We start from the raw sequence: 23392 nt of genomic DNA, 5'->3' as shown, positions 1-23392 counted from the left end.
GACCTCTCAGCAACTCCGTCTACGCCACAGCAGCCGTCAGCGGACCTCTCAGCAACTCCGGCTACGCCACAGCAGCCGTCAGCGGACCTCTCAGCAACTCCGGCTACGCCACAGCAGCCTTCAGCGGACCTCTCAGCAACTCCGTCTACGCCACAGCAGCCGTCAGCGGACCTCTCAGCAACTCCGGCTACGCCACAGCAGCCGTCAGCGGACCTCTCAGCAACTCCGGCTACGCCACAGCAGCCGTCAGCGGACCTCTCAGCAACTCCGGCTACGCCACAGCAGCCGTCAGCGGACCTCTCAGTAACACCGGCTAAGCCACAGCGGACCTCTCAGCAACTCTGGCTACGCTACAGCAGCCGTCAGCACACCTCTCAACAACACCGGCTACGCCACAGCAGCCGACAGCGGACCTCTCAGTAACACCGGCTACGCTCAGCAGACGACAGCGGACCTCTCAGTAACACTGGCTACGCCACAGCAGCCGTCAGCGGACCTCTCAGTAACACCGGCTACGCCACAGCGGACCTCTCAGCAACTCTGGCTACGCCACAGCAGCCGTCAGCGGACCTCTCAGTAACACCGGCTACGCCACAGCGGACCTCTCAGCAACTCTGGCTACGCCACAGCAGCCGTCAGCGGACCTCTCAGTAACACCGGCTACGCCACAGCGGACCTCTCAACAACACCGGCTACGCCACAGCAGCCGACAGCGGACCTCTCAGTAACACCGGCTATGCCACAGCAGCCGTCAGCGGACCTCTCAGCAACTCCGGCTACGCCACAGCGGACCTCTCAGCAACTCCGTCTACGCCATAGCAGCCGTCAGCGGACCTCTCAGCAACTCCGGCTACGCCACAGCAGCCGTCAGCGGACCTCTCAGCAACTCCGGCTACGCCACAGCAGCCTTCAGCGGACCTCTCAGCAACTCCGGCTACGCCACAGCAGCCGTCAGCGGACCTCTCAGCAACTCCGGCTACGCCACAGCAGCCGTCAGCGGACCTCTCAGCAACTCCGGCTACGCCACAGCAGCCGTCAGCGGACCTCTCAGTAACACCGGCTAAGCCACAGCGGACCTCTCAGCAACTCTGGCTACGCTACAGCAGCCGTCAGCACACCTCTCAACAACACCGGCTACGCCACAGCAGCCGACAGCGGACCTCTCAGTAACACTGGCTACGCCACAGCAGCCGTCAGCGGACCTCTCAGTAACACCGGCTACGCCACAGCGGACCTCTCAGCAACTCTGGCTACGCCACAGCAGCCGTCAGCGGACCTCTCAGTAACACCGGCTACGCCACAGCGGACCTCTCAGCAACTCTGGCTACGCCACAGCAGCCGTCAGCGGACCTCTCAGTAACACCGGCTACGCCACAGCGGACCTCTCAACAACACCGGCTACGCCACAGCAGCCGACAGCGGACCTCTCAGTAACACCGGCTATGCCACAGCAGCCGTCAGCGGACCTCTCAGCAACTCCGGCTACGCCACAGCGGACCTCTCAGCAACTCTGGCTACGCTACAGCAGCCGTCAGCGGGCCTCTCAGCAACTCCGGCTACGCCACAGCAGCCGTCAGCACACCTCTCAGCAACTCCGGCTACGCCACAGCAGCCGTCAGCGGACCTCTCAGCAACTCCGGCTACGCCACAGCAGCCGTCAGCGGACCTCTCAGCAACTCCGGCTACGCCACAGCAGCCGTCAGCGGACCTCTCAGCAACTCCGGCTACGCCACAGCAGCCGTCAGCGGACCTCTCAGCAACTCCGGCTACGCCACAGCAGCCGTCAGCGGACCTCTCAGCAACTCCGGCTACGCCACAGCAGCCGTCAGCGGACCTCTCAGCAACTCCGGCTACGCCACAGCAGCCGTCAGCGGACCTCTCAGCAACTCCGGCTACGCCACAGCAGCCGTCAGCGGACCTCTCAGCAACTCCGGCTACGCCACAGCAGCCGTCAGCGGACCTCTCAGCAACTCCGGCTACGCCACAGCAGCCGTCAGCGGACCTCTCAGCAACTCCGGCTACGCCACAGCAGCCGTCAGCGGACCTCTCAGCAACTCCGGCTACGCCACAGCAGCCGTCAGCGGACCTCTCAGCAACTCCGGCTACGCCACAGCAGCCGTCAGCGGACCTCTCAGTAACACCGGCTACGCAACAGCAGCCGTCAGTGGACCTCTCATTAACACCGGCTACGCCACAGCGGACCTCTCAGCAACTCTGGCTACGCCACAGCAGCCGTCAGCGGACCTCTCAGTAACACCGGCTACGCCACAGCGGACCTCTCAACAACACCGGCTACGCCACAACAGCCGACAGCGGACCTCTCAGTGACACCGGCTACGCCACAGCAGCCGACAGCGGACCTCTCAGTGACACCGGCTACGCCACAGCAGCCGACAGCGGACCTCTCAGTGACACCGGCTACGCCACAGCAGCCGACAGCGGACCTCTCAGTGACACCGGCTACGCCACAGCAGCCGACAGCGGACCTCTCAGTGACACCGGCTACGCCACAGCAGCCGACAGCGGACCTCTCAGTAACACCGGCTACGCCACAGCAGCCGTCAGCGGACCTCTCATTAACACCGGCTACGCCACAGTGGACCTCTCAGCAACTCCGGCTACGCCACAGCAGCCGTCAGCAGACCTCTCAGCAACACCGGCTACGCCACAGCGGACCTCTCAGCAACTCCGGCTACGCCACAGCAGCCGTCAGCGGACCTCTCAGCAACTCCGGCTACGCCACAGCAGCCGTCAGCGGACCTCTCAGCAACACCGGCTACGCCACAGCAGCCGTCAGCGGACCTCTCAGCAACTCCGGCTACGCCACAGCAGCCGTCAGCGGACCTCTCAGCAACTCCGGCTACGCCACAGCAGCCGTCAGCGGACCTCTCAGCAACTTCGGCTACGCCACAGCAGCCGTCAGCGGACCTCTCAGCAACTCCGGCTACCCCACAGCGGACCTCTCAGTAACACCGACTACGCCACAGCGGACCTCTCAGCAACTCCGGCTACGCCACAGCAGCCGTCAGCGGACCTCTCAGCAACTCCGGCTACGCCACAGCAGCCGTCAGCGGACCTCTCAGCAACTCCGGCTACGCCACAGCAGCCGTCAGCGGACCTCTCAGTAACTCCGGCCATGCCACAGCAGCCTTGCCGCTCCGCGCTGGTTATTTTAGCAGGATAAGTAGCGCTGCAGACTAGAATTTCATACGCATCAGAAAATTCCTTACAGCACCTTCAGCCACACTGCTAAGATATGACCAGTCATTTGTCAACACAAACAGCTAAAGCAGAAGAACGAGCCAACATTCATCCCTAACAACCTCAGTTACTTGAACTTCATCCACGAAGCTGGCCTCACGGGCTACGGCATTCACTCAGCCAGGGTGTCCTCAGAGTATTTTCAGCCAGTGACACGATGACTTCCCAGAAATATGGAGAAACTGAGCTGCTCAGTTTCCGTCTGCTCAGAGGGAATGCTGCTGTTCAGCTGCGCTAATGAACTTCAGTCCGTGTGTACAGATACAGTGAATCAGATAGTCGGAAACCACATCATCACGTCAGGACCAGCTGACCTGCTAAACGGACTCTACCTAAAGGACAGTGAAGCATATCCAGAGTGCAGCACAGCGTCCGTCCACCTCTCCGAGAGGAGAATCATCACAGACCAATGTCCTCCACCTGAGAGAGCAGCAGCGTCCAGATCAATAGATCTCCAACCCTGCCGGAGGGCTTTCTGTGGAGTAGGGGTCAAACCTGCGCCACCGATCAGGGTGATGAAGGTGAGCGAGTGTGTGACGGAGATAAAGTTATGGACTGGAGGATGACATACAGCAGAACTCCATAGAGGATCCTGCTGTGTCCAACCACCCAAACCAAACCCAACCTGACTCCACACAGTCCAGAGCGAATCACCATCAGCACCATCTTCACAGAGTCTCTGAAGATCACTCATCCTTCACGCTATCGTTACGCTAAACTACTGTCACTTCACAGTTCATACACTGTTCACAGGACTAGACTGCCGTAGGCTGAACGGGCGGGGCTAGACCGCCGTAGGCCGAACGGGCGGGGCTAGACCGCCGTAGGCCGAACGGGCGGGGCTAGACTGTATAGCCAGAAAGTCAATCACATTAAATCTGCTCTAATTAAAAGAAGAGAAATGAACACAATTTACACAATGATAAAGTTATTATTATTATTATTATTATTATGAGTGTTGTGTTCTGATTCTTTGCGGTTCTCATGAAGAAGCACAGATGTTTTTCGCAGCACAATCCCGTCCTTATTAAAGTCTTAATTAGATTTCCTCGAGTTCCTCTGTGTTTGTTAGTGCCGTTCGCGCCACTACATCCATTCTCATTAGCGGGATCTCGCCGTTTCGCCTGCGACTGCAGCTCAAACTGCCTCGCCTGCCTGCAGACTTTACGGCTTGTGTTTTCTGAGGAGCTCGGCATGGGTCGGCACGGCTCGGCTCGGCTCGGCACGGGTCTGCACGACTCGGCTCGGCTCTGCATCACTACCGGACCTGGACGGAGTCACTGTGACTTAGAGTCGCTCTGCCCTTCAGTGATTTCGTCTTTGTTCTGTTGATCTTATATCACAAAGCACAAACTTCTGCACACAGCTTATGTATTTCTTTATTGTCATGGCCAGTCGAGGCTGCTGCTGACAGATTCCTCGTATGTGGGCTGCAGACTGACTCCATCTGGATCATCTGACCTGCTTCCTGAAGGCCTTAAACAGGTCTATCAGAACAGGAGAACCCAAACAATCCAGCAGAACCAGAACATTGACCACCAGAACAGGCTTAAACCTGCTGACCCAAACAAACATTCAGCTCATACAAACCAGCATTACAGCTGGCTCTGATCTCCACAAACCAGCAGAGGAACCCACACCATAAGGAAGTGATCTCCAGCCCAGATCCTGGAGATCTACTGGAAATGGATGCAGTTCCAAGCTGCATTTGCCACGCTTTACCCAGCGCTAAGGCATCTGATTGGACACTCAGGAACCTCTGGAGAAGTTAATTATCTAGAGCAAGTGTGGTTAGAGCTGGATTTAAAATGAAGGTAGATCTCCAGAACCAGAGCTCACTACTGAACCTCTCCAACCAGCCCAGAAACCTTTCTGCTGACGGGAACATTCAGACCTGCGCTGCATCTCTGCTCAACCACAAAGTCAACAGATAATTCCAGAATCAAGGTGGCTCAGCGCTCCACCTTCAGCCCACAGTGCTACAAGAGAAGGAACCGGGTTCTTACCATCAAACTTCTTGTGTCTGGAGATGAAGGTGGATCTCAGAGTGCTGCTGGTTTCCTCCATCATTCCCTCCAACTCCACTTTACTGTGCTGCCCCAGCTTATCCTCCATCTCCGCGCTGCAGCAGGTGTGGCCCTGAGCGCAGACGCGCAGGTGATCACCTGGAACGAGGGGGCGAAGTCAGTCAGATAGACACACCCACACATGCACTCCACACTGCCAGGCTTCAGCGTTGACTTCTCTTGACATCAGCAGGTCCCTCAGAATAACTTCAGCCAAGCTACAGTAGATAGCAGCATAGGACGCCATGCTAGCTTAGCTAGCAATGTTAGCAAAACTTGGTCTAACTTCAGTTCTGCTACAGCAGCTAGCAGTGTGGGCTACAATGCTAACTCAGCTAACTAGCACTGTACGCAAATCTCTCATAAAATGAAGCTGTGCTAAGCTAGCGCTGTAAGCTACTTTGATTTAGCTAGTTAGCGATAGCAAATAGCTAGATAGGTAGCAACATTAGGAAACTAATTGAGCGTCTTCAGCCGAGCTACAGCAGCTGATGGTGTTGGAGCTAGCTAGCTAGGTAGCAACATTAGGAAACTTTTGAGCGTCTTCAGCCGAGCTACAGCAGCTGGTGGTGTTCGAGCTAGCTAGCTAAGTAGCTACATTAGGAAACTTTTGAGCGTCTTCAGCCGAGCTACCGCAGCTGATGGTGTTCGAGCTAGCTAGCTAGGTAGCAACATTAGGAAACTTTTGAGCGTCTTCAGCCGAGCTACAGCAGCTGGTGGTGTTCGAGCTAGCTAGCTAGGTAGCAACATTAGGAAACTTTTGAGCGTCTTCAGCCGAGCTACAGCAGCTGATGGTGTTGGAGCTAGCTAGCTAGGTAGCAACATTAAGAAACTTCTTGAGCGTCTTCAGCTGAGCTACCGCAGCTGGTGGTGTTCGAGCTAGCTTGCTAGGTAGCAACATTAGGAAACTTTTGAGCGTCTTCAGCCGAGCTACAGCAGCTGATGGTGTTGGAGCTAGCTAGCTAGGTAGCAACATTAGGAAACTTTTGAGCGTCTTCAGCCGAGCTACAGCAGCTGATGGTGTTGGAGCTAGCTAGCTAGGTAGCAACATTAGGAAACTTTTGAGCGTCTTCAGCCGAGCTACAGCAGCTGGTGGTGTTCGAGCTAGCTAGCTAAGTAGCTACATTAGGAAACTTTTGAGCGTCTTCAGCCGAGCTACCGCAGCTGATGGTGTTCGAGCTAGCTAGCTAGGTAGCAACATTAGGAAACTTTTGAGCGTCTTCAGCCGAGCTACAGCAGCTGGTGGTGTTCGAGCTAGCTAGCTAGGTAGCAACATTAGGAAACTTTTGAGCGTCTTCAGCCGAGCTACAGCAGCTGATGGTGTTGGAGCTAGCTAGCTAGGTAGCAACATTAAGAAACTTCTTGAGCGTCTTCAGCTGAGCTACCGCAGCTGGTGGTGTTCGAGCTAGCTAGCTAGGTAGCAACATTAGGAAACTTTTGAGCGTCTTCAGCCGAGCTACAGCAGCTGATGGTGTTGGAGCTAGCTAGCTAGGTAGCAACATTAGGAAACTTTTGAGCGTCTTCAGCCGAGCTACAGCAGCTGATGGTGTTGGAGCTAGCTAGCTAGGTAGCAACATTAGGAAACTTCTTGAGCGTCTTCAGCCGAGCTACAGCAGCTGATGGTGTTGGAGCTAGCTAGCTACATTAGGAAACTTCTTGAGCGTCTTCAGCCGAGCTACAGCAGCTGGTGGTGTTCGAGCTAGCTAGCTAGGTAGCAACATTAGGAAACTTTTGAGCGTCTTCATCCGAGCTACCGCAGCTGGTGGTGTTCGAGCTAGCTAGCTAGGTAGCAACATTAGGAAACTTCTTGAGCGTCTTCAGCCGAGCTACCGCAGCTGGTGGTGTTCGAGCTAGCTAGCTAGGTAGCAACATTAGGAAACTTCTTGAGCGTCTTCAGCCGAGCTACCGCAGCTGGTGGTGTTCGAGCTAGCTAGCTAGTTAGCAACATTAGGAAACTTTTGAGCATCTTCATCCGAGCTACCGCAGCTGATGGTGTTGGAGCTAGCTAGCTAGGTAGCAACATTAGGAAACTTTTGAGCGTCTTCAGCCGAGCTACAGCAGCTGATGGTGTTCGAGCTAGCTAGCTAGGTAGCAACATTAGGAAACTTCTTGAGCGTCTTCAGCCGAGCTACCGCAGCTGATGGTGTTGGAGCTAGCTAGCTAGGTAGCAACATTAGGAAACTTTTGAGCGTCTTCAGCCGAGCTACCGCAGCTGGTGGTGTTCGAGCTAGCTAGCTAGGTAGCAACATTAGGAAACTTTTGAGCGTCTTCAGCCGAGCTACAGCAGCTGATGGTGTTGGAGCTAGCTAGCTAGGTAGCAACATTAGGAAACTTTTGAGCGTCTTCAGCCGAGCTACAGCAGCTGATGGTGTTGGAGCTAGCTAGCTAGGTAGCAACATTAGGAAACTTCTTGAGCGTCTTCAGCCGAGCTACAGCAGCTGATGGTGTTGGAGCTAGCTAGCTACATTAGGAAACTTCTTGAGCGTCTTCAGCCGAGCTACAGCAGCTGGTGGTGTTCGAGCTAGCTAGCTAGGTAGCAACATTAGGAAACTTTTGAGCGTCTTCATCCGAGCTACCGCAGCTGGTGGTGTTCGAGCTAGCTAGCTAGGTAGCAACATTAGGAAACTTCTTGAGCATCTTCAGCCGAGCTACCGCAGCTGGTGGTGTTCGAGCTAGCTAGCTAGGTAGCAACATTAGGAAACTTTTGAGCATCTTCATCCGAGCTACCGCAGCTGATGGTGTTGGAGCTAGCTAGCTAGGTAGCAACATTAGGAAACTTTTGAGCGTCTTCAGCCGAGCTACCGCAGCTGGTGGTGTTCGAGCTAGCTAGCTAGGTAGCAACATTAGGAAACTTCTTGAGGGTCTTCAGCCGAGCTACAGCAGCTGATGGTGTTGGAGCTAGCTAGCTAAGTAGCAACATTAGGAAACTTCTTGAGCGTCTTCAGCTGAGCTTCAGCAGCTGATGGTGTTCGAGCTAGCTAGCTAGGTAGCAACATTAGGAAACTTCTTGAGCGTCTTCAGCTGAGCTACAGCAGCTGGTGGTGTTGGAGCTAGCTAGCTAGGTAGCAACATTAAGAAACTTCTTGAGCATCTTCAGCTGAGCTACAGCAGCTGGTGGTGTTCGAGCTAGCTAGCTAAGTAGCAACATTAGGAAACTTCTTGAGCGTCTTCAGCTGAGCTTCAGCAGCTGGTGGTGTTGGAGCTAGCTAGCTAGGTAGCAACATTAAGAAACTTCTTGAGCGTCTTCAGCTGAGCTACAGCAGCTGATGGTGTTCGAGCTAGCTAGCTAAGTAGCAACATTAGGAAACTTCTTGAGCGTCTTCAGCTGAGCTTCAGCAGCTGATGGTGTTCGAGCTAGCTAGCTAGGTAGCAACATTAGGAAACTTCTTGAGCGTCTTCAGCTGAGCTACAGCAGCTGGTGGTGTTCGAGCTAGCTAGGTAGCAACATTAGGAAACTACAGCAGGGTATCATGTTAGCCAAGAGAGTTATGAATGTTAGAGCTCCTCAGCGAAGTGACGACCGCCATGTAGGCTACGATGCTAATTTAACTAGCTAGCAGTGTTAGCAAACCCATCAGAGCAACTTTAACTGCTACCATAGCTTTGAGCTGTAGGCTACAGTGTTAGCTTAGCTAGTAACCAGTGAACTCTATCGAAGGTCTTGCTGCCGCTCTGTGAGCAGCACTCGTTAGGGAATGCGTTTGTGGGCGGAGCCTGTCTGACGTCGTCACGCTAACCGATCGGCCTGAAACCCTGACGACGAGAGTCTCTGCGTATGGAGGCGTTTCTATCTGAGCCGTGTCCTCCAGCAGAGCTCAGAGAGCCGGAATCCCCTCAGAGACCCTCCAGCTGGAGCTCCCTGAGCCGGGACTGACACCTCTAATCACACAGACAGTTCCCACAATGCACCAGCACCGCATAATCATTTCACACATGCTAATTCAGCGCAGATGTCCAATCACACGAGTGGATGTTGACAAATACAGCAAGGAAATCAGACATGGACCAAAATACATAAATAATTAAATAAACACAAACACACGAACAAATAAACGAATAAACAAATGTGGAGGAGCTTCTCAGAGGAACTCCGGCCAGCACTGACATCACGCCACTGCATTATTGATTCTGTACGTGAGGCTTTTGTACTGAAGCTCAGGTTTTGTAAGGAAGCTGCTGTCTTCTGATTCTACGTTAAAAGTAGGTCTGGTTCTGACAGCAGCAATGCAGCAGGGGATGAGGGCACCTCAGGACCTTCTGGGACCAAATGACAGTGAAGGTCTGGCTCTGGTTCATCAATGGAGGCCCTGATCCTGGAGATCTGATGTCTAATCAGCCCCGTCTACTCTGGATAACCACCTTCCCCGGACGCCCCTGATTGGCTGATCAGATCCCTGTTGTAAGAAAACCTTGTATCTCCATGTTCTGAGATGATCTGAGAACATCAGCTGCTCTTTACACGCTGCTAGTGTTTCATGATGAATGGATCAACAGCAGTGACTCAGTCACTCACGATAAAGGCTTTTCACTGACTCCCTCTGAGAGATGCTGAGGTGCTGCTAAGCCAGTGATATGGTTGCAAAGGTGTTGTTGAACTATTGCTATGGGGTCCCGTGTGGTTGCTATGGTGTTGTTAGGTCATTGCTATGAAATCCCAGGTGGTTGCTAAGGTTTTGTTAGGCTGTTGTTAAAGTATCTAGGTAGTTGCCGAGGTATTGCTAGGCCAATGATATGGAATCCCAGTTGGTTTCTAAGGTGTTGCTAGGCTGTTGCTATGGTATCCAAGAAGGTTGCTAAGCTATTGTTAGGTTGTTGTTATGGAATGCCAAGTGGTTGCAATGGTTTTGCCAGGCTGTTGCTAAAGTATCTAGTTGGTTGCTGAGGTGTTGCTAGGCTGTTGCTGTTATCTCAGGTGATTGCTATTTTCTCAATACTCCACCTTTCATTTGAAGATGAAAACATGATGAACAACCTTTTTAAATCAGAATCCTAAATCCAAAGTGCTAACAGTTTGTAGGAGACATTCTGTCACTGAGCGTTTGATGGAAACATTCAGAAATGTTTTACACGATTTCATGACTTCCAATTTCTTCAGTGGATGAACATGTAGCCGCTGTAAGTTATTTCGATCCATCCACACTCCGTGTCCACGCTGCCCCTTCATTACAGCCTCCCTCTGATGTGTGTGCAGGTTCTGGTGGATGTTCTGCTGTTTCTGAGTGAATGTGGTGGGGAGCCTGCAGGCTGGAGGAAGTTGAGTGTGTAAAGGGGCTCTGAAGCCAGGAGATGCTGGCGCGCTCACGCAGACAGAATCTGGGACAGCAGCCTGGACGGCTACAGGATAATAACCACACATTTAATATTAGCTCAGCCTGAGTGAGGAATCATCACGACGGAGAACGACGGAGAACCGGGAGCAGAGACACATCAGCAGAGGGGCCTGGCCTTTAATGAAAACATCAGTGCTGTTAAACAGCTGGAGGCAGAGAAAAGCACTTCATTTAGCTTTTCACATTTACATATATCTGCCCAGCCCCTTCAGCCTACAGCAGTTTAGCCCCGCCCCTTCAGCCTACAGCAGTTTAGCCCCGCCCCTTCAGCCTACAGCAGCTTAGCCCCGCCCCTTCAGCCTACAGCAGTCTGCGGCTCAACACTGCCCATAGCGCTGCACTGTATGAGCTTCCACCCCCTGTTAGCCACGTTAGCCTCGCAGCTTCAGGGCTAAAACACATAAACACTCACACCTAAACACACACACTCACACTCACACAGACACACTCAAACACTCACGCACACTCACATACACTCACACCTAAACACAGACACACACACACTCACAGACACTCACACCTAAACACACACTCACACCAAAACACACACTCACACCTAAACACACATTCACACACTCACACCAAAACACACACTCACACCTAAACACACATTCACACACTCAAACCTAAACACACACACACACCAAAACACACACACTCACACCTAAACACACATTCACACACACACACACACACCAAAACACACACACTCACACCTAAACACACACACACTCACACACACACACCAAAACACACACGCACACAAACACACACAGGCACAGACACTCACACCTAAACACACACATGTGAGTGTGTGTGTGTGTGTGTGTGTGTGTGTGTGTATTTGTGAGTGTGTGTGTGTTTATTTTTGAGTGTGTGTGTGTTTATTTGTGAGTCTGTGTGAGTGTGTGTGTTTATTTTTGAGTCTGTGTGAGTGTGTGTGTGTTTATTTGTGAGTGTGAGTGTGTGTACAGCGGCGGGTCCTGCTCGGCCGTTCCGCTGCAGACCGGTCGGTGTTTGTGCGGTGTTTATCAGCGCCGCTCCGCTCTGTCCAGCTGTGGTTACTCACAGTTGCATCATTACAGGAATTGAATCTAAAGAGCATCAAGCCGCCTCGTCCGGCTCTGCAGGGACTCTGATATCTGCGTGTCTTTGATGGAGGCACGTAAAACATTTCCTCTCCAACACGTCTGAGCATCCGCCCTGCACCACTTTATTTATTCGTTTGTTTGTTTGTTTATTCGGGAGCTGGAATGATAGACACGAATATTTTCATCTTAAACTTCTGCAAACCTTAAACGAGACACAACTGCCTCGCCACTGAGTCGCTGAGCAGCTGAGGTGCTGCCTTGCCGAGCCAGAGCTAGCATACATGCTAATAATGTTAGCTTTAGCCACCTGTAATGTTACCTTAGCAAACTGCTAAACTATTCTAAACAGCAGCAACTGGCCCCAACACTAATGAAGTTAGCGTAGCTACCGACGGTGCTCCCTTCAGAAACCGGTCACAGTTCTAAACCACACATCAGAACTCCCATAGCAGAGTTAGCAAACGAGGGACAGTGCTAGCATAATAACGTTGGTGTTAGCTATCCAGCAATGTGATGCTATCATGGACACATCAGCGCAGCCTTAGCTCACCACTGTAGACTGGGCCGATACATGCTAATAACGCTTCACAAAGCAAACTCTTAGCATTGCCAGGATCGTTACAGAGTAACACAACCCGAAAATAGCCACAATACAACAACATACAGTTCACCTACGATGGTTTGGGGTGAAAACGAGACGGTAATAAAATTTAAAGTTAAATCAGCATCAACAGCGCTGTTAGCTTAGTATTGCTCAGTGGGCAGGAATGGGACAGTGTTAGCACACATGCTAATAACGATAGCATTACCTAGCCAGCTGATCTTTATGAAGTGATGATTTTTTTATGAAGCGGTGACTCTTTACGAAGCGGTGATTCTTTACGAAGCAGTAACTCTTTACAAAGCGGTGATTCTTTATGAAGCGGTGATTCTTTATGAAGCAGTGACTCTTTACAAAGCGGTGATTCTTTATAAAGCAGTGATTCTTTACAAAGCGGTGACTCTTTATGAATCGGTGACTCTTTACGAAGCGGTGATTCTTTACGAAGCAGTAACTCTTTACAAAGCGGTGATTCTTTATGAAGCGGTGACTCTTTACGAAGCGGTGATTCTTTACGAAGCAGTAACTCTTTACAAAGCGGTGATTCTTTACGAAGCAGTAACTCTTTACAAAGCGGTGACTCTTTACGAAGTGGTGATTCTTTATGAAGCAGTAACTCTTTACAAAGCGGTGACTCTTTACGAAGCTGTGATTCTTTACGAAGCAGTAACTCTTTACAAAGTGGTGATTCTTTATGAAGCGGTGACTCTTTACGAAGCGGTGATTCTTTATGAAGCGGTGATTCTTTACGAAGCGGTAAGTCTTTACAAAGCGGTGATTCTTTATGAAGCAGTGATTCTTTACGAAGCGGTAACTCTTTACAAAGCAGTGATTCTTTATGAAGCGGTAACTCTTTATGAAGTGGTAACTCTTTACAAAGCAGTGATTCTTTATGAAGCAGTGACTTTTTACGAAGCGGTGATTCTTTATGAAGCGGTAACTCTACAAAGCGGTGATTTTTTATGAAGCGGTGATTCTTTACAAAGCGGTGATTCTTTACAAAGCGGTGATTCTTTATGAAGCAGTGATTCTTTATGAAGCAGTAACTCTACAAAGCGGTGATTTTTTATGAAGCGGTGATTCTTTACAAAGCGGTAACTCTTTACAAAGTGGTGATTCTTGATGAAGCAGTAACTCTTTACAAAGCAGTGATTCTTTATGAAGCAGTGACTCTTTACAAAGCAGTGATTCTTTATGTAGCAGTAACTCTTTACAAAGCGGTGATTCTTTATGAAGCGGTAACTCTTTAAGAAGTGGTAACTCTTTACAAAGCAGTGATTCTTTATGAAGCAGTGACTCTTTACGAAGCGGTGATTCTTTATGAAGCGGTAACTCTACAAAGCGGTGATTCTTTATGAAGCAGTAACTCTTTACAAAGCGGTGATTCTTTATGAAGCGGTAACTCTTTAAGAAGTGGTAACTCTTTACAAAGCAGTGATTCTTTATGAAGCAGTGACTCTTTACGAAGCGGTGATTCTTTATGAAGCGGTAACTCTACAAAGCGGTGATTTTTTATGAAGCGGTGATTCTTTACAAAGTGGTAATTCTTTACAAAGCGGTGATTCTTTATGAATCGGTGATTCTTTATGAAGCGGTAACTCTACAAAGTGGTGATTTTTTATGAAGCGGTGATTCTTTACAAAGCGTTAACTCTTTACAAAGTGGTGATTCTTTATGAAGCAGTGAGTCTTTACAAAGTGGTAACTCTTTACAAAGTGGTGATTCTTTATGAAGCAGTAACTCTTTACAAAGCGGTGATTCTTTATGAAGCAGTAACTCTTTACAAAGCGTTGATTCTTTATGAAGCGGTGACTCTTTACGAAGCAGTGACTCTTTACAAAGCGGTGATTCTTTATGAAGCGGTGACTCTTTACGAAGCGGTGACTCTTTACGAAGCGGTGATTCTTTACGAAGCGGTAAGTCTTTACAAAGCGGTGATTCTTTATGAAGCAGTGATTCTTTACGAAGCGGTAACTTTTTACAAAGCAGTGATTCTTTACGAAGCGGTAACTCTTTACAAAGCGGTGACTCTTTACGAAGCGGTGATTCTTTACGAAGCGGTAAGTCTTTACAATGCGGTGATTCTTTATGAAGCAGTGATTCTTTACGAAGCGGTAACTCTTTACAAAGCAGTGATTCTTTATGAAGCAGTAACTCTTTACAAAGCAGTGATTCTTTATGAAGCAGTGACTCTTTACAAAGCGGTGATTCTTTATGAAGCAGTAACTCTTTACAAAGCGGTGATTCTTTATGAAGCAGTAACTCTTTATGAAATGGTAACTCTTTACAAAGCGGTGATTCTTTATGAAGCAGTAACTCTTTATGAAATGGTAACTCTTTACAAAGCAGTGATTCTTTATGAAGCAGTAACTCTTTACAAAGCGGTGATTCTTTATGAAGCAGTGACTCTTTATGAAGCGGTGATTCTTTATGAAGCGGTAACTCTTTAAAGCGGTGATTTTTTATGAAGCGGTGATTCTTTACAAAGCGGTGATTCTTTATGAATCGGTGATTCTTTATGAAGCAGTGATTCTTTATGAAGCCGTAACTCTACAAAGCGGTGATTTTTTATGAAGCAATGATTCTTTACAAAGCGTTAACTCTTTACAAAGTGGTGATTCTTTATGAAGCAGTGATTCTTTACAAAGTGGTAACTCTTTACAAAGCGGTGATTCTTTATGAAGCAGTGATTCTTTACGAAGCGGTAACTTTTTACAAAGCAGTGATTCTTTACGAAGCGGTAACTCTTTATGAAGTGGTAACTCTTTACAAAGCAGTGACTCTTTATGAAGCAGTGACTCTTTACAAAGCGGTGATTCTTTGCGAAGCGGTAACTCTTTACAAAGTGGTGATTCTTTATGAAGCAGTGACTCTTTACGAAGCGGTGATTCTTTATGAAGCGGTAACTCTACAAAGCGGTGATTTTTTATGAAGCGGTGATTCTTTACAAGGCGGTAACTCTTTACAAAGCGGTGATTTTTTATGAAGCGGTGATTCTTTACAAAGCGGTAACTCTTTACAAAGCGGTGAGTCTTTATGAAGCAGTGATTCTTTACAAAGCGGTAACTCTTTACAAATCGGTGATTCCTTACGAAGCGGTAACTCTTTACAAAGCGGTGATTCTTTATGAAGCAGTGATTCTTTATGAAGCGGTAACTCTTTATGAAGTGGTAACTCTTTACAAAGCGGTGATTCTTTATGAAGCGGTAACTCTTTATGAAGTGGTAACTCTTTACAAAGCAGTGATTCTTTATGAAGCAGTGACTCTTTACGAAGCGGTGATTCTTTATGAAGCGGTAACACTACAAAGCGGTGAATTTTTATGAAGCGGTGATTCTTTACAAAGCGGTGATTCTTTACAAAGCGGTGATTCTTTATGAAGCAGTGATTCTTTATGAAGCGGTAACTCTTTATGAAGTGGTAACTCTTTACAAAGCGGTGATTCTTTATGAAGCGGTAACTCTTTATGAAGTGGTAACTCTTTACAAAGCAGTGATTCTTTATGAAGCAGTGACTCTTTACGAAGCGGTGATTCTTTATGAAGCGGTAACTCTACAAAGCGATGATTTTTTATGAAGCGGTGATTCTTTACAAAGCGTTAACTCTTTACAAAGTGGTGATTCTTTATGAAGCAGTGATTCTTTACAAAGTGGTAACTCTTTACAAAGTGGTGATTCTTTACGAAGCAGTAACTCTTTACAAAACGGTGATTCTTTATGAAGCAGTAACTCTTTACAAAGCGGTGATTCTTTATGAAGCGGTGACTCTTTACGAAGCAGTGACTCTTTACAAAGCGGTGATTCTTTATGAAGCGGTGACTCTTTACAAAACGGTGATTCTTTATGAAGCAGTAACTCTTTACAAAGCGGTGATTCTTTATGAAGCGATGACTCTTTACGAAGCAGTGACTCTTTACAAAGCGGTGATTCTTTATGAAGCGGTGACTCTTTACGAAGCGGTGACTCTTTACGAAGCGGTGATTCTTTACGAAGCGGTATGTCTTTACAAAGCAGTGATTCTTTATGAAGCAGTGATTCTTTACGAAGCGGTAACTTTTTACAAAGCAGTGATTCTTTACGAAGCGGTAACTCTTTACAAAGCGGTGATTCTTTATGAAGCAGTGATTCTTTACGAAGCGGTAACTCTTTACAAAGTGGTGATTCTTGATGAAGCAGTAACTCTTTACAAAGCAGTGATTCTTTATGAAGCAGTGACTCTTTACAAAGCGGTGATTCTTTATGAAGCAGTGACTCTTTACAAAGCGGTGATTCTTTATGAAGCAGTAACTCTTTACAAAGCGGTGATTCTTTATGAAGCGGTAACTCTTTATGAAGTGGTAACTCTTTACAAAGCAGTGATTCTTTATGAAGCAGTGACTCTTTATGAAGCGGTGATTCTTTATGAAGTGGTAACTCTACAAAGCGGTGATTTTTTATGAAGCGGTGATTCTTTACAAAGCGGTGATTCTTTACAAAGCGGTGATTCTTTATGAATCGGTGATTCTTTACAAAGCGGTAACTCTTTACAAAGCGGTGATTCTTTATGAAGCGGTGACTCTTTACGAAGCAGTGACGCTTTACAAAGCGGTGATTCTTTATGAAGCGGTGACTCTTTACGAAGCGGTGACTCTTTACGAAGCGGTGATTCTTTACGAAGCGGTAAGTCTTTACAAAGCGGTGATTCTTTATGAAGCATTGATTCTTTACGAAGCGGTAACTTTTTACAAAGCAGTGATTCTTTACGAAGCGGTAACTCTTTATGAAGTGGTAACTCTTTACAAAGCAGTGACTCTTTATGAAGCAGTGACTCTTTACAAAGCGGTGATTTTTTATGAAGCGGTGATTCTTTACAAAGCGGTAACTCTTTACAAAGCGGTGAGTCTTTATGAAGCAGTGATTCTTTACAAAGCGGTAACTCTTTACAAATCAGTGATTCCTTACGAAGCGGTAACTCTTTACAATGCGGTGATTCTTTATGAAGCAGTGATTCTTTATGAAGCAGTAACTCTTTACAAAGCGGTGATTCTTTATGAAGCGGTAACTCTTTATGAAGTGGTAACTCTTTACAAAGCAGTGATTCTTTATGAAGCAGTGACTCTTTATGAAGCGGTAACTCTACAAAGCGGTGATTTTTTATGAAGCGGTGATTCTTTACAAAGCGGTGATTCTTTACAAAGCAGTGATTCTTCATGAATCGGTGATTCTTTATGAAGCAGTGATTCTTTATGAAGCGGTAACTCTACAAAGCGATGATTTTTTATGAAGCGGTGATTCTTTACAAAGCGTTAACTCTTTACAAAGTGGTGATTCTTTATGAAGCAGTGATTCTTTACAAAGTGGTAACTCTTTACAAAGTGGTGATTCTTTATGAAGCAGTAACTCTTTACAAAGCGGTGATTCTTTATGAAGCAGTAACTCTTTACAAAGCGGTGATTCTTTATGAAGCAGTGATTCTTTATGAAGCGGTAACTCTTTACAAAGCGGTGATTCTTTATGAAGCAGTGATTCTTTATGAAGCAGTGATTCTTTACGAAGTGGTAACTCTTTACAAAGCGGTGATTCTTTATGAAGCAGTGATTCTTTACGAAGCGGTAACTCTTTACAAAGCGGTGATTCTTTATAAAGTTAAACTCTAGCAGTTAAAACACTGTACATTTATGATCAGACGGAAATGGCACAGTGCTAGCATTTATGCTAATAACGACACTCATAGCTAATATCAGTTTTGCAAACTACCAAAAAAGTGATAAGCTGGAAAACCAGAGTCCATTGTGGAGCCCTGACTGTCGCTGCATTACCGTTGACTTCATCTTCACCTGGAAGAGTGGAGAATTCGCCTCCCTGCGTCTGACGCCTCCCAGCGACGTTAGTTTCAGTAGATATAATCATAGTGATGAAAGATCAGTGAAGTGAAGTGGGCCGGATCAGAAGGGCACAGATTAAGAGCGCTGCGCTCCACGTGCTCGTGCTCTAAAACTGAAACACAGGCTTTCCTAAACCGTCTGTCAGCGTCAGGTAGAGAAATGAAAGAGAAGCTGAGACACTCCAGCGCCGCAGACGGTGCTCGTTTCTGAAGCAGTGCCGTTAGATGAGCCCTTTGATTACAACATGAGGAAACAAAGTGAACACAGTCGCGCTGCCACAGGCTTCAGACAGACAGGCAGACAGATAAAGAGACAGACAGACAGATAAAGAGACAGACAGAGGCAGACAGAAAGACAGAAAGGCAGACAGACAGACTCCGTTCGACTGAGGTGTTTCAGAAATCAGTCGCCACACAGCACTTCAGCTTTAATAACTCATACAGCGCCGCTTTCTGACTGAATGTCAGATATATTACAGCATCCAGCCACACAGAGAGACAAGAGTCTCTCAGACACGGAGGAACAGGAGGTTCAGCACATTTAGAACCAGAGCAGAACCAGAGGAACGACAGATGGAGCTCAGAAGAACTGAAAAACACCAGAACACACTAACAGGACCTGCTACAGTAGGTAGAACTGAAGGAATAACACAAAAAAAGCTCTATAATGTTCATATGATCCACACAGTCGCTCTGACAGACTGTAATACACTACAGGAAGCGTAGGGGGCGATACGGCTTCTACTGTTTCATTTAAAAAGCTCTATAATGTTCATATGATCCACACAATCGCTCTGACAGACTGTAATACACTACAGGAAGTGTAGGGGGCGATACGGCTTCTACTGTTTCATTTAAAAAGCTCTATAATGTTCATATGATCCACACAGTCGCTCTGACAGACTGTAATACACTACAGGAAGCGTAGGGGGCGATACGGCTTCTACTGTTTCATTTAAAAAGCTCTATAATGTTCATATGATCCACACAGTCGCTCTGACAGACTGTAATACACTACAGGAAGCGTAGGGGGCGATACGGCTTCTACTGTTTCATTTAAAAAGCTCTATAATGTTCATATGATCCACACAGTCGCTCTGACAGACTGTAATACACTACAGGAAGCGTAGGGGGCGATACGGCTTCTACTGTTTCATTTAAAAAGCTCTATAATGTTCATATGATCCACACAGTCGCTCTGACAGACTGTAATACACTACAGGAAGCGTAGGGGGCGATACGGCTTCTACTGTTTCATTGAAAAAGCTCTATAATGTTCATATGATCCACACAGTCGCTCTGACAGACTGTAATACACTACAGGAAGCGTAGGGGGCGATACGGCTTCTACTGTTTCATTTAAAAAGCTCTATAATGTTCATATGATCCACACAGTCGCTCTGACAGACTGTAATACACTACAGGAAGCGTAGGGGGCGATACGGCTTCTACTGTTTCATTTAAAAAGCTCTATAATGTTCATATGATCCACACAGTCGCTCTGACAGACTGTAATACACTACAGGAAGCGTAGGGGGCGATACGGCTTCTACTGTTTCATTTAAAAAGCTCTATAATGTTCATATGATCCACACAGTCGCTCTGACAGACTGTAATACACTACAGGAAGCGTAGGGGGCGATACGGCTTCTACTGTTTCATTTAAAAAGCTCTATAATGTTCAGATGATCCACACAGTCGCTCTGACAGACTGTAATACACTACAGGAAGCGTAGGGGGCGATACGGCTTCTACTGTTTCATTTAAAAAGCTCTATAATGTTCATATGATCCACACAGTCGCTCTGACAGACTGTAATACACTACAGGAAGCGTAGGGGGCGATACGGCTTCTACTGTTTCATTTAAAAAGCTCCATAATGTTCATATGATCCACACAGTCGCTCTGACAGACTGTAATACACTAAAGGAAGCGTAGGGGGCGATACGGCTTCTACTGTTTCATTTAAAAAGCTCTATAATGTTCATATGATCCACACAGTCGCTCTGACAGACTGTAATACACTACAGGAAGCGTAGGGGGCGATACGGCTTCTACTGTTTCATTTAAAAAGCTCTATAATGTTCATATGATCCACACAGTCGCTCTGACAGACTGTAATACACTACAGGAAGCGTAGGGGGCGATACGGCTTCTACTGTTTCATTTAAAAAGCTCTATAATGTTCATATGATCCACACAGTCGCTCTGACAGACTGTAATACACTACAGGAAGCGTAGGGGGCGATACGGCTTCTACTGTTTCATTTAAAAAGCTCTATAATATTCATATGATCCACACAGTCGCTCTGACAGACTGTAATACACTACAGGAAGCGTAGGGGGCGATACGGCTTCTACTGCTTCATTTAAAAAGCTCTATAATGTTCATATGATCCACACAGTCGCTCTGACAGACTGTAATACACTACAGGAAGCGTAGGGGGCGATACGGCTTCTACTGTTTTTACAAGATTAGGAGATGCTAACCAGCTAACAGGCTGAGTAGAGCTTTCAGTACAGCTTTAGTCTTCAGAGTGTTTTAAAATGATAAAACTACATTTAATACTTTTTACCTAAATTTTCTGGTTTTATTTTCATTTTTACTTAATTATGTTTGGTAACTTTTAGTGGAATGTTTGTTTAATCATTTACTTTTCATTTTAATTTGATTTGACATTTTTTGTTTAAGTTGATCTTCATAAATAATTTTTGCTTTTATTTTTTGTCTGTTTTATGTCAGTCTGCACTCCAGGTTTGTTTTTGTCTTTAATTTTTTGACTGTGTTTTTAATTTATTTTCGTTCTTGTTTATTTCATTCTGTACTTTATGCTTTCCTTCCTATCACTGCTTGTGTTTTCACTCTTTGTCTCTGAGTTGTTCTTTAATCCTTCAGCGCTGTTTATTCCTCTTATCTCAGGCTTGTCTCTGAGTGGTGGGCGGAGTCAGTTCTCCTCTCGCTGTGGTAATTAGAACATTACTGTAAAATCAACACGTCTGTTGTTTTATAACCTTCTCTGTCCATCACAGCAGCTCGGAGATCAGAGCGGAAAGGAGCCCATAGGCTCACTGTTCTCCTCCCCGACTCAGAGTAGGAGGTGGAGCTGATCTGGCAGAGATTAGGCTCTGCATAATGAACCAGCCACACAAACGAGCTCCGTTATGTGGAAATCAGCCGATAAAAGAAAGGAGCTGATGAGGGATCAGATCTCTAAACACAGAGGAGGCCCTCTTTGTGTTTCACAGCCAACGGCAGGAGGCGGGTTCACTGATCCAGGGCAAAACAACACGAATCTGCAGAACACAGAACACAGAGCTCCACAGGTGCAGAACCCACATCACACACCTCTCTCATCCTCCCCCCTCTCTCTCCCTCTCAATCGCTCTCTCGCTCTCTCGCTCTCTCTCTCTCTATCGCTCTCTCTCTCTCACTCTGTCTCTCTCTCTGTCTCACTCTCTCTCTCTCTCTCTTTCTATAAACACATGCAGACGCTCTGAAGAAGTGACTGTGGGTGCATCTGTAATTTCACCTGCTGGTGACCTCTAAACTACACCTGCCTCCACCCACCAGAGGCTTCTCTCAGAGCCTGCTGCCCGTCCTCCCTGCTGCTCATCGCTCCAGTTATCCTGCTCACACGTGCTGGATCTTCTGAAGTTGCTGTTGCTGTTCTAATGAATCTATGATTAGCCGATGAAACCCGGAGAGATGTGAGCGTCCAGAGAGAGCTGGAGCAGATCTCAGCGGGCTTCATTAGTCCTCCTGCCCTGCGCTCCTGCATGGGCCTCCTGCCATATGCTGGATTCCCTCCTACTCTGCAGCACCACTGCCAGCACCGAACTCCAAACCAGCATACGGCCAGCATACAACCAACACACAGCCAATGTACAACCAACATACAGCCAACGTACAACCAATGTAAAAATAATGTACAACCAACCTACAACCAACGTACAACCAACCTACAACCAACGTACAACCAACGTACAACCAACATACAGCCAACGTACAACCAACACACAGCCAATGAACAACCAACATACAGCCAACGTACAACCAATGTAAAAATAATGTACAACCAACCTACAACCAACGTACGACCAACCTACAACCAACGTACAACCAACATACAGCCAACGTACAACCAACATACAGCCAACGTACCACCAACATACAGCCATCGTACAACCAATGTAAAAACAATGTACAACCAACCTACAACCAACGTACAACCAACCTACAACCAACCTACAACCAACGTACAACCAACACACAGCCAATGTACAACCAACATACAGCCAACGTACAACCAATGTAAAAACAATGTACAACCAACAGTCAGTTATTCATTCAGTCTAATGAGAAACTGTAGAACGGACTCGGTTTATATCACAATACCTACATTTAGAGCCGGTTATTCATTCAGTCTAATGAGAAACTGTAGAACAGACTCGGTTTATATCACAATACCTACATTTAGAGCCGGTTATTCATTCAGTCTAATGAGAAACTGTAGAACAGACTCGGTTTATATCACAATACCTACATTTAGAGCCGGTTATTCATTCAGTCTAATGAGAAACTGTAGAACGGACTCGGTTTATATCACAATACCTACATTTAGAGTCGGTTATTCATTCAGCCTAATGAGAAACTGTAGAACGGACTCGGTTTATATCACAATACCTACATTTAGAGTCGGTTATTCATTCAGTCTAATGAGAAACTGTAGAACGGACTCGGTTTATATCACAATACCTACATTTAGAGTCGGTTATTCATTCAGTCTAATGAGAAACTGTAGAACGGACTCGGTTTATATCACAATACCTACATTTAGAGCCGGTTCAGTGCAGTAGTGTTTAATGTTGTGCTATCTGGTACGTGGACAGATATCAGTGTCCGATTTTAATCATATTTATTTGATATCAATGTTAAAATCCCACCTAACCCATAGATTGAGCACTGCTGTTTAGTCAGTGTGGGCCTAAAGCACAGAATGGCTGAGGCACGTCTCTGCGTCTCTGTCTCATCTCCTACATCCCACTTTCACCCTTGTTCCTGACCTCCCACCACCTTCTCAGCTGGCCGTGGAGGTCCAGTCGCCCCTGATTCCCCTTGTTTTGCGGTGCTGTTTGTGGAGGAATCGATAGGGATTGTTGTTTATTGGCTGCATGAGAAGC

The 23392-nt window shown here is 47.1% G+C and overlaps 1 protein-coding gene across 2 annotated transcripts in view; it reads right to left on the bottom strand.

Annotated features, from left to right (window-relative positions):
- Positions 1–23392, bottom strand: part of gpc6a (glypican 6a) — a 302633-nt gene that overhangs the window by 243379 nt on the left and 35862 nt on the right. For both annotated transcript variants that reach the window (XM_017687095.2, XM_017687096.2), the window contains exon 2: positions 5268–5426. In XM_017687095.2, coding sequence (XP_017542584.1) covers positions 5268–5426 — 159 coding nt within the window. The remainder of the gene's footprint in view (positions 1–5267; positions 5427–23392) is intronic.

Source organism: Pygocentrus nattereri, chromosome 12 (genome assembly GCF_015220715.1).
Source record: "Pygocentrus nattereri isolate fPygNat1 chromosome 12, fPygNat1.pri, whole genome shotgun sequence".
Lineage (NCBI taxonomy): Eukaryota > Metazoa > Chordata > Actinopteri > Characiformes > Serrasalmidae > Pygocentrus > Pygocentrus nattereri.
This window is presented reverse-complemented; position numbering and strand designations above follow the sequence as displayed.